Raw genomic sequence first — 13,038 nt, forward strand, 5'->3', positions numbered from 1 at the left:
CCGTGCGAATTTCAAAAGTTTTCTGTGACTATTATCAGTGTCTTTTCCTTTGCTGAAGTGATTTCCAGCACGAGTTCGATCGTTGATTCTGGGATCCCATTATTTAGAGGTCGGCGAAAGCGGCCCTTCGCCGTGAAGTCGAAGTCCCCTAACCTAGACGCCCACGTGGCTGCCCCGAGCGTGGAGCCCGTTGTTCCTGAGGCTGCTTCCCTGCGAGAGCTGACAACCGAGGACAATTTGTTAAATCAGGAGGAAATTTTTCCCGATAAAGGTGGGCTGGTGGAGTCTTCCGCCTCTAGCAGTTCGGTGAGTCATTCGCTTTCCATTATTCATTCCCCCGCAGGTGCCTTTAGGTTTATTCACCCAACGGTTGGGGATTCGGTCTCCCCAACCTCGCGAAATTTCCTCATGCAGAGCTCAACCTCGTCCGATAGCTCTTCTGATTCACAGCCCCGTTCTAAGTCGATTAAACTAATCGACATGCCGGCTAGTCTTCAAGCGAGTGGTTCCCCCTCCAAGGAGGAGTTAAATAGAATCCTTCTCGCGAAGAAATTGCCCATATTGGCCGCGGTTAGCGGCATTTCTTCTAAACTCGAAAACCCTAACCGCGTGGCCCCTGTCAATTCATCAATCAAAATGGACGCCATCCCATGTGTCCCCACAAGCAACCGTTACAGCGTTCTTGCTGACGCGTTCGACTGTTTTGACGCGAACACCAGCGCTCCCTCGCAAAACTCGTCCCCGGCCGGTAATATTACCGACGGTCATGCAAATACCGACACTGACAGACCAGCGGCGGAGCCCAGCAGCCGCTCGCGCCGCACCTCGGAGAAAGTCCCACCTATCTATGTCTCCCACTTTTCTTGCTCGGCCTCGGTCTTCGAGAAGCAACTCACGGACTTATGCGGTAAAACCTTCAAACTTAAATTGCTCAAGGAAGGGATTCGCATCCAATTTGACAATCTCGACTCGCATAATAAAATGATCAACTTCCTTAAAGATAACTCATATAACTCAGATAACACTTCAAGATATCTCAGTCGTCGTGACTCCAAGAAATTCAAGCCTCCTACCTCTCCGTCGGCGATGGACTTTCCGGGCCTCAAAAACCGACAAAATCTGAGTAGTTTGGCCTCCCCTCCTGGCCGTCCCGCCAGGCCATCCCGCCCCATGGGTCCTCTTTCATTCGAGGAGCCCGCGCCCCGCGCCTTGTCTTACGCTGATGCTGCTAAGTACGGGCCACTGCCCCGTGTTCAGTCGGCTCCTCCCGATGAGGGGGCTAAGCTCAATGAACTGATGAGCGAATTCCAAACCCTCCACTCGCTGGTAGATGTTGACCTAATGTTGTCGACCGTCAAAACCCTCAATGCTCGCCTGCGTGGCTGTAATTCCGACGCACAAAAGTTTCAAGTCTTTGTCTCAGTTCTTGGTAGCTTAAAATAAATCTATGGCTTCCTTCCCCAACATTCTTCTTTGGAATATCAGGTCCTTCAAAAGGAATAGAAATGAGCTTCTCCTTCTCATTTCGAAGGAGCAACCGGATATTGTGCTGGTTACAGAGACTTTTCTGTCTCCAGCTGACGTCGTCAGCATCCCAGGCTTCTCTATGGTTAGACAGGATAGAATCTCTGGTACTGGAGGTGGGGTTGCTATGCTTCTTAATAAAAATCTTGCTCACTCAGTGATCAACATAAATAGAGTTGACGGAATTGAGTTCTGCGCCGTTAAACTGAGACATCCAAAATTCTACGTGGGGGTGGCTTACGCCCCTCCCTCCACTACTCTCTCTCCCTCCCATATAGACAATCTGATCAGTATTGGTTCTCCATTTGTCATCGGTGGTGATTTCAATGCCAAGCACCGCCACTGGAACAATTCCAGGGCCAACCCCAGCGGGAAGATATTATATCATCACTTCTCCAACAACAACTATGACGTGATATTCCCAAATCATTTCACCAGGTCGGCCCCTGGTGTAAACCCCTCTACCATAGACATCTTTCTGGTAGACTCAGATCTTTCCTTCACATGTGACACCCGTGACCCGGGCCCCTCTGACCACTCTCCAGTGGTCCTTGCTGCATCTACGGAGAGCCCCTCCCGTGGGATCGATGTTGAGATTGATTGGGAGAAGTATCGATCTCTGACGCGTAACTTTAACATGCGTACTGCCTTCGCTGGTCCGCGGGATATCGATGATGTTATCCGGAGCATGGTCACCCTGATGCATTCTGCTAGAAGGACTGCCACCCTGAAAATTGACACATCTCGCACTCGACACGCGTTTCTTCAAAATGATCCTTATCTCCTCTCGCTCATCAGGAAAAGGAGGCATCTTAGAAAGCACGCTCAGCGTTTTGGATCCTCCTTTTTACACCCGTTTACTCGCGACCTCACTGCTTCCATCAAAAGACAAATTTCGTATCTTACACACAAGGACTGGATTAATAAACTCAGCTCCTTCAAAAAACCGAACCCCACTTTTTGGCCAGTCTACAAAATTCTTGCCGGTAAATCTACAAGTACTCCGCTTCCCGTCTTGAATAAGGGTGGCCAGCCTATTTCTGGTGCGCCTGAAAAAGCTGAGATTCTCGCGGATCAGTTTGAGTCAGTTTACATCGAGGCCAGCACTGCTAGCTCTCCCCTCCAGTCAACGGTCGACGACTTCATTACGGAGTTCTCCGGGGATCAAACCCCCTCCCCAACGTCGTGGGTTGATCTGACTCCGAGGGATGTCGCTGATATTATCTCGGGTTTTAAAAATTCCAAAGCTCCTGGGAAGGATGGTGTATCTGTCCCTATGCTTAAAAACGCCTCCAAAAAATTCATTGTACAGATCTTCTACATTTTCCAGTTCTGTCTGATCAACTCATATTTCCCTGCCGCCTGGAAACAGGCGAAGGTTATCCCCATCCACAAGCCCGGCAAGCCTGCCGACCAGGCTTCGAGCTACAGGCCCATCAGCCTACTCTCTATTCTCGGGAAGACGCTCGAGATAATCATCTCCCGATCAATCAATAGCCATTTAAAAGATCAAAAAATTCTTATTGACCAGCAGTTCGGTTTCAGGAAGTCACATTCCACCCTACACCAGATTACTAGAATCTCCCAATGTATAATTCACGGGTTCAATACCAATAAGTCCTCCGTCATGGTCTTGCTTGACCTGGCAAAGGCTTTTGATTCTGTTTGGCACTATGCTTTGATTTTTAAACTTCACTCCCTCAAATTTAACCGGAATCTAATAATGTTTATTTTTAACTATCTTTCCAATAGATCCTTCTTCGTCAAGGCTGGTGGGTCCTGTTCCTCCCCTCGTCGGGTCCTTGCGGGCGTGCCACAGGGGTCTGTTCTCGGCCCTGTTCTTTTCAATATATTCATCAACGACATTCCTTCTCTTTTTAACTGCATGCTTGCTCTATATGCTGATGATACCGCGTTACTCACTTCTTCCTCCAAGGTGCATGTGGCTTGTCTTCGCGTTCAATCTTACCTCGACCTCATTACTGAATTCTTTGCAAAATGGAAACTCTCTCTCAACGCCGATAAAACTGAGGCGATTGTTTTTTCCAGGAAGCGTGAGTCCGTTTGCACCACCCTTAAGGTGAACGGCATCTCGATTAAGTGGTCCAATTCGGTGAAATACCTTGGAGTCATACTCGATAACAGACTCAACTGGATCCCGGCCATTGACGACCGTATAGCCAAAACCTGGAAGGCTTTCGGAGCACTTAAGCCACACATTGCTAGATCTTCGAACTTGAACTCTAACATCAGGTTGGCCTTGTACCGCATGTGCATCCGACCCGTGCTCACGTACGGGTCCGTGGTCTGGTGGGATTGTGTTTCAGACTCGCGCAGGCTTCTGGTTCAGCGTGTGCAAAACAAAATTATTAAATTTATCTTGAATATTCCTAAATTCCCATTCGTAATTAGAACAGCTGATCTATGTGCTATGGCTCGCACTCCTCGCCTGGACGAATATGTCTTGCGCCTGTCTGAAGGATTTAACATTGATGTTCCTGAGAATATCCTTATTCGCGACCTCAAAAACTTCAATATTCACAACATTCCATATAGAATTAAACATAGATTTCCTCTTATTAATAGGTTTAATCAACTTGCCAACCATGCTTAACATAATTATCATCCCAGCTTTTTATTCTTGCCTTGCTTCTCTTATTTTCTTCTGTCTATTTTCCTCTGGAATGTTTTCCTGGTGAATTTTGTATCCGTTCCCACGGGCTGCTTGTCTCGCTCGTTCAAACCGGCCCCTCCCCCTGGCCGTGAGTGTTCATCTCGTTCTGCTTATTCTAGCTTTCCTTCTTTGTGGTTTTTTGCAAATTTTCCACACCCCATCTTAGGTCACTATTAGTACTTTTAATCTCAGGTCGCTAATGACATTTTTCTATTTTCATGTTTGTCGGTAAGTCGGCTAAGGCTGACAGGAACAACTCCTGAGGAGGCCGCCATCTATCGTGCTTAGGGAGAACTGTCAACTCGGGTTGTGGTTGCCCTACCTCAATATCTCATCGCCATCTTGAGAAAAAAAAAAAAAAAAAGCGATCGCGGCAGATTCCTGCTGAGCTCTTTTGGGAGAGAACGAGGTAATTACCACGGTCGCCCTTTAGAGTCACGGGAGAGTACGGGGGCTCTTAACTGGCCGCCCTGGTATGGAGAGAACGGCAGGAACTCGCCGCCGGTCGCCTACCAGGGAATGGACGGTGGAACCACCGGGACGCCCGAGGGAATCCAGAGAGCATCTTCTGCTCTTCTCCTGGGTTGGAGAGAACGGATGGAACTTACCGCCGGTCGCCATCCAGGGGGAGCAAGCGGAAGAATACTCTCTGGTTCGTGTTAAATAGGAGAGAACGGCTGGAACTTGCCGCCGGTCGCCTAGTTTAGAGTCTTTCGGGAGAGAACAGCTGGAACTCGCCGCCGGTCGCCCAGTTTATCGTATTTCGGGAGAGAACGGCTGGAACTTGCCGCCGGTCGCCTGCTAACGAGGAGAGTACGGTAATTCTATCCTGGCCGCCCTTGGAATGGAGAGAACGGCTGGATTATCCGCCGGTCGCTTTCTAGGGAATGGCCGGAAGAATTTCCCGGACTCTTCTAGTAGTAATTGTTCAAAATTATTGTAAAACTCCGTAAACGATGTTTCCGCCCGAACCGTTCTCCGTTGTCTTGATTTTGTACTTATGCGTATAATTGTTTAATTAACAGATTTTGGAATTTGATGTTGTGTTGTATGAAAGCAAAGATGAATAAATATTGTTATTTGTTATTTCCACAGATTCCTTTGAGAGTATTCCTTTGCAATTATCCAAGCAAAAAAAAAATCCATCCTACAAAGTAAATTTTTAAAACATCCGAAACGGTTTCTTAGAATTAAATGGCCTATCTAAAAGATTAATTTTTATTCTAAATTAATAAATTTACTGAGAATAATCTATAATTTCTTAAAGAAAAATATGCCATAAAACATTTACAATTGTTTAGTTTATTTTCATAAACTCCATTATACTAGCGACTAACATAATTCATAGTAACAAAGATATAATTTACTAAAATCACTCAAACTTCTCTATTTATTATTATTTTTTTGCTTAGAATTAACTGCTATTGTCAAAGAAATAAATTTACATGAAATTTACATTTTATTATGTAAATTATTTAATAAGTTATTATAATTATGAAATAAAATTAAACATTCATAACTGATTACATTTTTTGCATATCCAATATTTCTATTTAAGTTATTATCTAAATTGTTTTTCTTAAACAATTCAGAATATCTTCAAAACGTCGAAGAAACATAATTCAAAATACATATATACCTTGTAGCTTACAAGGGAACATATGGAACCGGGACACAACGATTTCAATGAAACTTATGTGTGTAACGACTCTGGAACCTAGGTTCAGATGTTAACAGCGCTCGTGAGGTAAAGAGCGGCTTTTACCTACTGAACGACTCGTTTTTGCAAATAACTAAATCTAAAGAATGTGAGATTCGTGTGGTGTGCGGTTAAGGAGTGAAATCCACAGGTCAATGTCTTTAAACAATTAGGTTCATTCAATAAAACAATGAAAATGATGAATGTAACAGATAACAAATGACAAATAACAACAAAATATTGGCTTGATCAAAAAACAAAACTAAATAGACTTTGATTTAATAATAATAATGGAAACTCGACAAATTAAATAGTACGTAATTGGAGAATGTAAAATGAACCTAACAAAATGTAATTCGCTAGTTAATACTTTATGTTAAATCGTACCAAAGTCTGCTTCTTGGATAAAGTTAACTACGCTTTTATAAAATTAACTAAAGGGTATAGCCGGATAAGGTGGTCAAATGTGCCCTTGGGTCAAATGAGAAACTCAATTCGCCAATTAGTAGCATATCCAAAAAAAAAACATCTCACACCAAGTTTCAACTCCCTATCTCATCCGTGAGGATTGTTGGAGTACGGCCTAATTTATGGCAGAGACTAAGGGTTTCGAGAGGTGACGAAAAGCAGTTTTCTTGGCACTCTTAGTTTCGCCTAGGGTCCAACTTTCGCCCACTCTGGCTTTCGTCTTCCCCTTCCACAGGGAAGCGCGCTAAGGGCGCACTGGAAGGAAAGGTTACGAGAAAGCAAATATTTTCTAATCAGGCAGTTCAGCAAAAATCATCGACCAGATTAGGTGGTCAAAATTAGTCAGACAACCTGATCAGTCGGTTGAGTCACATAGTTTTTACCCAACTTCGATAAAGGAGGAGGTTACTCAATTCGATCAGTATATTTTTTTTTTTTTTCTATGTATGTCCGCCGATTACATCTAGCTGGATGGACCAAACGGAATGAAACCTTTTGCATCTGGTAGGTTCTGACTCCCCTTGGTACCATTATCAAAAAATTTTTCATTTTTTAATTGCAAAGTGTTGTTATTGCAAGACAACCGGCAACTTTTGAAATAAACTTTTCTCGATTTTAGTGCGCTTTTAATATCTTATCACGGACATGATTCTGAATAATTTTGTTCATATACAAATTTCGCGGAAAGCTTTAGTTTTCAAGATATTAGCGAAAAATTGTTGAAAAGTTTTGAAATCAACTTTGGACGATTATAATGTCCTTTTAATATGTTATCAGGGGCACTGTTTGGAAACCGCAATCTTAGCGAAGAATGCTCTCCCCGTCCGTCACCTCACCGCCGCGGTGAGCAACGTCTCCGAACTCTCTCGAAAGCGAAACATCGTGAACCTTTGTTTTGTATCTACCAATCAGCTGTTGTGTACATGCTTCGAGAGAGTTCGGAGAGCAAGCAGTATAAACATCGGCGCGATGACCGCGTGGTTCATTCTGTTATTGTTCCGAATCGGCTTCGCTTCGTGCTATCGCGAGTATTACATCATATGCGCTTCGCATTTTGTTTCTTGCGCTGCTGCAGTCTGCTAAGACCTTTAACTTTTGTGAATCGTTGTATGTGCATAAAATCTTTGTAAGTGAACGTGTGTGTGTGTGCTCTGGACAATAAACTAAGCAATTAAGTGTAATGTGCGACTGTTTCTGCGTGTTCCGTGTTCCGTCCCTTTAAACCAATCGTCAACCTTTTTTTCCGCGTTCACACCGCGTCAACGTGCTTGAGCCGTTGTCAACAGTCCGTGACATTTCTGGTCCTTCGAGCCGGATGTTCATCGTTTCGTGACTTTCATCGTCGTCTACGGTTTCGCGAGTGAGTGCATTACAAAGAGGGTTATCGGCATGGAGGAGTTAATTGCATCACAGTATGAACTTCATGGCCGCATCTCGCGCACTTGGGAGAATTTGAAGAAAACTGGCCAACAAAATATATCGATTGACGGGGTGCGAGCCGCTCTGTCGTTGCTGGATAAAAAATGGGCCCGCTTAGAGGATCAGCATTCACAGCTCATGCGCAATTACAGGGCAGCTCTCAAAGATCACGATTACGTAACAGGTGACTTCCTAGGAACAGCTGAGATGCAATATACGTCTCAGCGAGCACAGCTTTTACGGTTAGAGCGACAATTTGCCTCAAGCTCGGAGCTTAATCCGGCCAAACCTGGCACAACTGCATCGGTAGCTCACACACCCGCCACCTCCGTGGCGTCGCCCTCGTTCCCGCGCATTGAGCTGCCCAAATTCAGCGGCCGATTCGAAGATTGGCCAGCTTTCAGCGACTTGTTTCAATCGCTGGTTATCGACGAGTCCGCCCTATCGAACGTTCGAAAGCTGCATTACCTGAAAACCAGTGTGTCGGGTGAGGCTGAGAGTCTACTGAAAAACTTGCCCACTACCGACGAAAACTTCCAGCGAGCCTGGACCTTGCTAAAGGAGCACTACGAGAACAAACGGCTTCTTGTGAGAGCACACCTCAACGCCTTCCTCGCAATTCCCAAGATGAAGCCCAACTCCATGGTGGACCTGCGGCGGATTTTCCATGGAGTCGTGACAACAGCTGGGGCCCTGGAGGGCATCGGCCGCCCCATTTCGTCGAGTGAGGATCTTTTCGTGCACCTAGCCGTGAATCTTTTCGATCAAGTCACACGTCGGGAGTGGGACAAGTCCTTGCTGAAATCTTCGGAGCCTCCTTCATTCGAGCAATTGCAAGCGTTTCTCAAGGAACAGGTGACGTCAGAGGAGGCAACCGGGGAGAAATGCACCGAACCATACGTCAAGTCGAGCCTTCGTGGTGGACGCAGCGTCCGCATCGCGCAATCGCGTCCCAAAGCAGTCAGCGCCTCCCGAGCATGCCCCGTGTGCGGGGGGCCGCATTTTATCGCCACCTGCGATCGGTACACGCAAAGGACACCGCTTGAACGAAAAGACTTGGTGAGCACACATAACCGATGTTTCAACTGCCTCGGACGCCATGCCGTGAGTATGTGTACCACCAACAAGACCTGTCTTAAGTGCGCTGAGCGACATCACACCTCGTTGCACGAGGCGTTCGCTCCTGCCCCGGTGCCCGCGAAGACGCCCTCAGCATCCGCACACGTGGCCGCCCTACCCACGGTGGAGAACGCCACCGTCCTCTTAGCCACTGTACGAATTTGGGTTTTAGATGGTTTAGGCAAGCAGCAAGCAGTTCGCGCCCTCATTGACCCAGGTTCAGAGGCTTCATTGGCTGCAGAGTCCTTGGTGCAGCGCCTACGACTGCCACGGAGTCCATCGTGCGTTACGATTTTTGGAGTTGGTGGGCAGCAATCCGGAGTCGCACGAGGCCGAGTCTCGCTCTCCATAACAGCACGGTCAGGGGGCTTCACCTTGAACGTTTCGGCACTCGTACTGCCTCGGCTAACAGGGTACAACGGAGCAGTCAAAACCGACCGTTGCACCTGGTCCCACGTGCAGGGTCTGAAGCTGGCAGACCCAGACTACCTGGCAGCTGACCCGGTGGAGCTGCTCCTGGGCGCGGACGTTTACGCGCATATTCTGCGGAGTGGACTGAGACGAGGACGGGATCAGGAGCCAGTCGCTCAATTCACCAGCCTGGGGTGGATCCTTCTCGGAGGTCTTCGCACGGGACCGTCTGTGCCAGCCATGACGACACTACATTGCTCCCAGGATGACAACCTCTCGTCAGTGCTGCAACGGTTCTGGGAGTGGGAGGAACCATCGCGAGCAGAGGTGCCGTTCACCGCAGAGGACCAAAAGTGCGAGGAGCTTTTCGTGAGCTCCACCAAACGCTTGCCCGATGGCCGCTTTCAAGTGCGGCTGCCGTTCAACATTCAGCCAACGCCCCAGCTGGCCTCCACGAAGCACGCGGCCGCGCGCATGCTAAGTGCAATGAGTCGTCGATTCGCTCTCGACGACGGCTTTCGCCTTAAGTATAAGGAATTCATGGAGGAATACCTTGCCTTGCGTCACATGACGCCTGCTCCTCCGGCTCCCAGTCCAGTCGAGGGGCGCCTCTGCTACCTGCCTCATCATGGTGTGCTGAAATCCACCGAGGGAAATGTTAAACTTCGCGTTGTTTTCAATGGATCCGCACGCACATCTACCGGCATTAGTCTAAATAGTTGCTTATTTGCAGGACCAAATTTGATGTCTTCACTGCCAGACATTATCCTGCGTTGGAGGCGCCATCGGTACGCATTTGTCGCCGATATTGAGAAGATGTACCGCCAGATCGTGGTGCACCCAGACGACAGAGACTTGCAGCGAATTTTGTGGGAACTCAACGGAACGGTCAGCGAGTTCCAGTTGAATACGGTCACTTATGGAACCGCCTGTGCACCGTTCCTGGCTGTGCGGGTGCTGCACCAATTGGCCAATGACGAGGAGGAAAAATTCCCGGCAGGAGCTGCAGCGTTGCGACACGACTGCTACGTCGACGACATTTTGTCCGGTGCGTCCTCGCTTGCCGCGGGCCGCCAACTACAAAGCGAGCTGACCGCTGTGTCCATGGCGGGCGGATTCCCCTTGAGGAAATGGGCAGCCAACCATCCGGATTTGCTCGAGGGAGTACCATCTTCACACCGACTGGCAGCCTCGGGAGTTTCAGATTTGCCACACGAAGAACATGCCGTGCTGGGTGTACGTTGGTCACCTTCTGACGACTGCCTGATGATGGCAACCACAATCATGGCCGATCCCGTACCTACCAAAAGGTCATTGCTGTCACGGGTGGCCCGTTTGTTCGACCCGTTGGGATGGCTGGCGCCAGTGGTTGTTCTGACGAAGATGCTCATCCAAACTACTTGGCTACAGCAACTGGAGTGGGACACTCCCTTAGCTCCCACTGAAGCAACCACCTGGATCAACATCCTTGACGACCTTCCGGTCTTGGAAGCGGTCAAAATACCTCGCTGGTTTATTGGCTTTACTCCCGAGGGTAATGTTGAGCTCCACGGATTCGCGGACGCCTCGGAGCGCGCTTACGGCGCCGTCATTTACTTGAGAACCGTGCAAAATGGGAAGATATCCGTGTCACTCGTGCAGGCAAAAACCAGAGTGGCTCCGCTCAAACGAGTCTCATTGCCTCGACTCGAGCTGTGCGCCGCAGCTTTACTGGCCAAGTTGTCCGTACATGTCAAGATGGTGTTGGGCCTTCAGGCTGTGCCTACCTTCCATTGGTCCGACTCCACAGTTACTTTGGCATGGATTCGTGGTCATCCAACGAAATGGGCTACCTTTGTGGCCAACAGGGTGGCTGAAATACAGAGGCAGAGCGACGCCGTGCGTTGGTGTCATGTACCTGGCACTGAAAATCCTGCAGACTGCGCATCACGAGGATTGATGCCACGCGAACTCACCACGCATCCATTGTGGTGGCAAGGCCCTCCCTTTCTCAGAAGTGAATCTGCGTCATGGCCGAAGATGGAAGATCCTCTTCAAGACGCTGACGTGCCTGAACAAAGATCCAAAAGATGCTATGCAGTGAAGCTGGAAACCGTCGAGCCACCCGAACTGACACGTTTTTCCGACTTACGCAGACTTCTGCGGGTCACTGCATGGATTCTGCGTTGGAGGTCTCGACGATCTGCCGAGAAGATCAGCACTGTGGCTACCGACGCACTAGTCTTACTACCCCAGGAGTTAGAGGCAGCGCTCCTCCAGTGGGTACGCATTACTCAGCGCATCGCCTTTCCCAGGGAGCTGGAAGACGTCCGCGCAGGGCGGGCGGTACATGGGCGCAGCGCCCTTAGAAAATTGACTCCGTTCATCGATAAGGATGGAATCCTTCGAGTTGGAGGACGCATCAAGCATGCACTGCTCAACGCCGACCAGAAACATCCGATCATACTGGCCACCCAATCCCACCTAAGCCAGCTCATTGTGGAAGCGCACCACCGGCGCACCTTGCACGCAGGAACGCAGACAACTCTCGCCTCAATACGACAGCGCTACTGGCTTCTGCGTGGCCGCCAGAACGTAAAGAGGGTGATTCACCGGTGTCCCAGCTGCATCCGCTGGAGAGCAGCGTCTCCTCAGCCGCTGATGGGGACTTTACCATCTTCGAGGGTGACACCAAGTCGTCCCTTTTTGCATACGGGCGTAGACTACGCGGGCCCAATACGTCTCCGCACCACCAAGGGACGCGGACAGCGTACATATAAGGGTTTCTTTTGTATATTTGTTTGTTTCAGTTCGCGGGCCGTTCACTTAGAAGTGGTCAGCGATTACACCGCCATTGCCTTCATCGCAGCCTTTCGTCGCTTCGTCTCACGTCGCGGAATCCCCGCCACCATGTACAGCGACCGCGGGACAAATTTTGTGGGGGCAGATAAAGAGCTACGCGCTCTGTTCCTCAGTGCAGGCCCTGAAGCTCGACGCATAGCCGGGCACCTTGCAGACCGGGGGGTAAGATGGGTTTTCAACCCCCCCGCAGCGCCCCACTTCGGCGGACTTTGGGAGGCAGCAGTGAGATCAGTCAAGCACCATTTGCGACGTGTTATTGGCGATGCTGCCCTCACTTACGAGGAGATGACGACGCTGCTAGCAGAGGTAGAGGCCTGCTTAAACTCGAGACCGCTGCAGCCCATTACCGACGACCCGGAGGACACGTCGGCGCTAACCCCGGGCCATTTTCTTGTGGGTGAGCCCTTATTGGCAATACCAGAGGCATCGCTAGTCAAGGTCGCCCCAAATAGGCTCACTCGCTGGCGTTTGCTACAACAAATGCGTGACCACCTCTGGGCTCGATGGTCTCAGGAGTACATCCAGTCTCTAACGCCACGACTAAAATGGTGGAAGGCAATTGGAGGCTTGAAGGAGGGACAACTTTGCCTCATTAAGGACGAAGGGACCTCCCCAACACGATGGCCACTCGCTCGCGTCGCCAGGGTCAAGATGCACAGGCTCGAGTTGCTGACGTGAAGACCGCTTCGGAAAATTTCACGAGGCCCACAGTGAAGCTCATCCCGCTGCTCGACACATCGACCCCGGACAGTATGTCAGAGTGAAATTATTCAAGGAAATGCATCTGCCGTTTTGTCGCTTCTCGACAAGGTGGGCGGAATGTTTGGAAACCGCAATCTTAGCGAAGAATGCTCTCCCCGTCCGTCACCTCACCGCCGCGGTG

General features: G+C 49.1%; 1 protein-coding gene across 1 annotated transcript; it reads left to right on the top strand.

The window, feature by feature from the left end:
- Positions 1–7,754: 7,754 nt before the first annotated feature.
- Positions 7,755–12,833, top strand: LOC105663123 (uncharacterized). Its single transcript, XM_012290346.2, has one exon. It carries the CDS (start codon positions 7,755–7,757, stop codon positions 12,831–12,833), a length of 5,079 nt encoding a protein of 1,692 aa, XP_012145736.2.
- Positions 12,834–13,038: the final 205 nt, after the last annotated feature.

Source organism: Megachile rotundata, chromosome 9, assembly GCF_050947335.1.
Source record: "Megachile rotundata isolate GNS110a chromosome 9, iyMegRotu1, whole genome shotgun sequence".
NCBI lineage: Eukaryota > Metazoa > Arthropoda > Insecta > Hymenoptera > Megachilidae > Megachile > Megachile rotundata.

What these genes read in the sequence shown, in the direction of transcription:
- LOC105663123 (XM_012290346.2), top strand. Translation starts at nt 7,755, where the DNA reads ATGGAGGAGTTAATTGCATCACAGTATGAACTTCATGGCCGCATCTCG.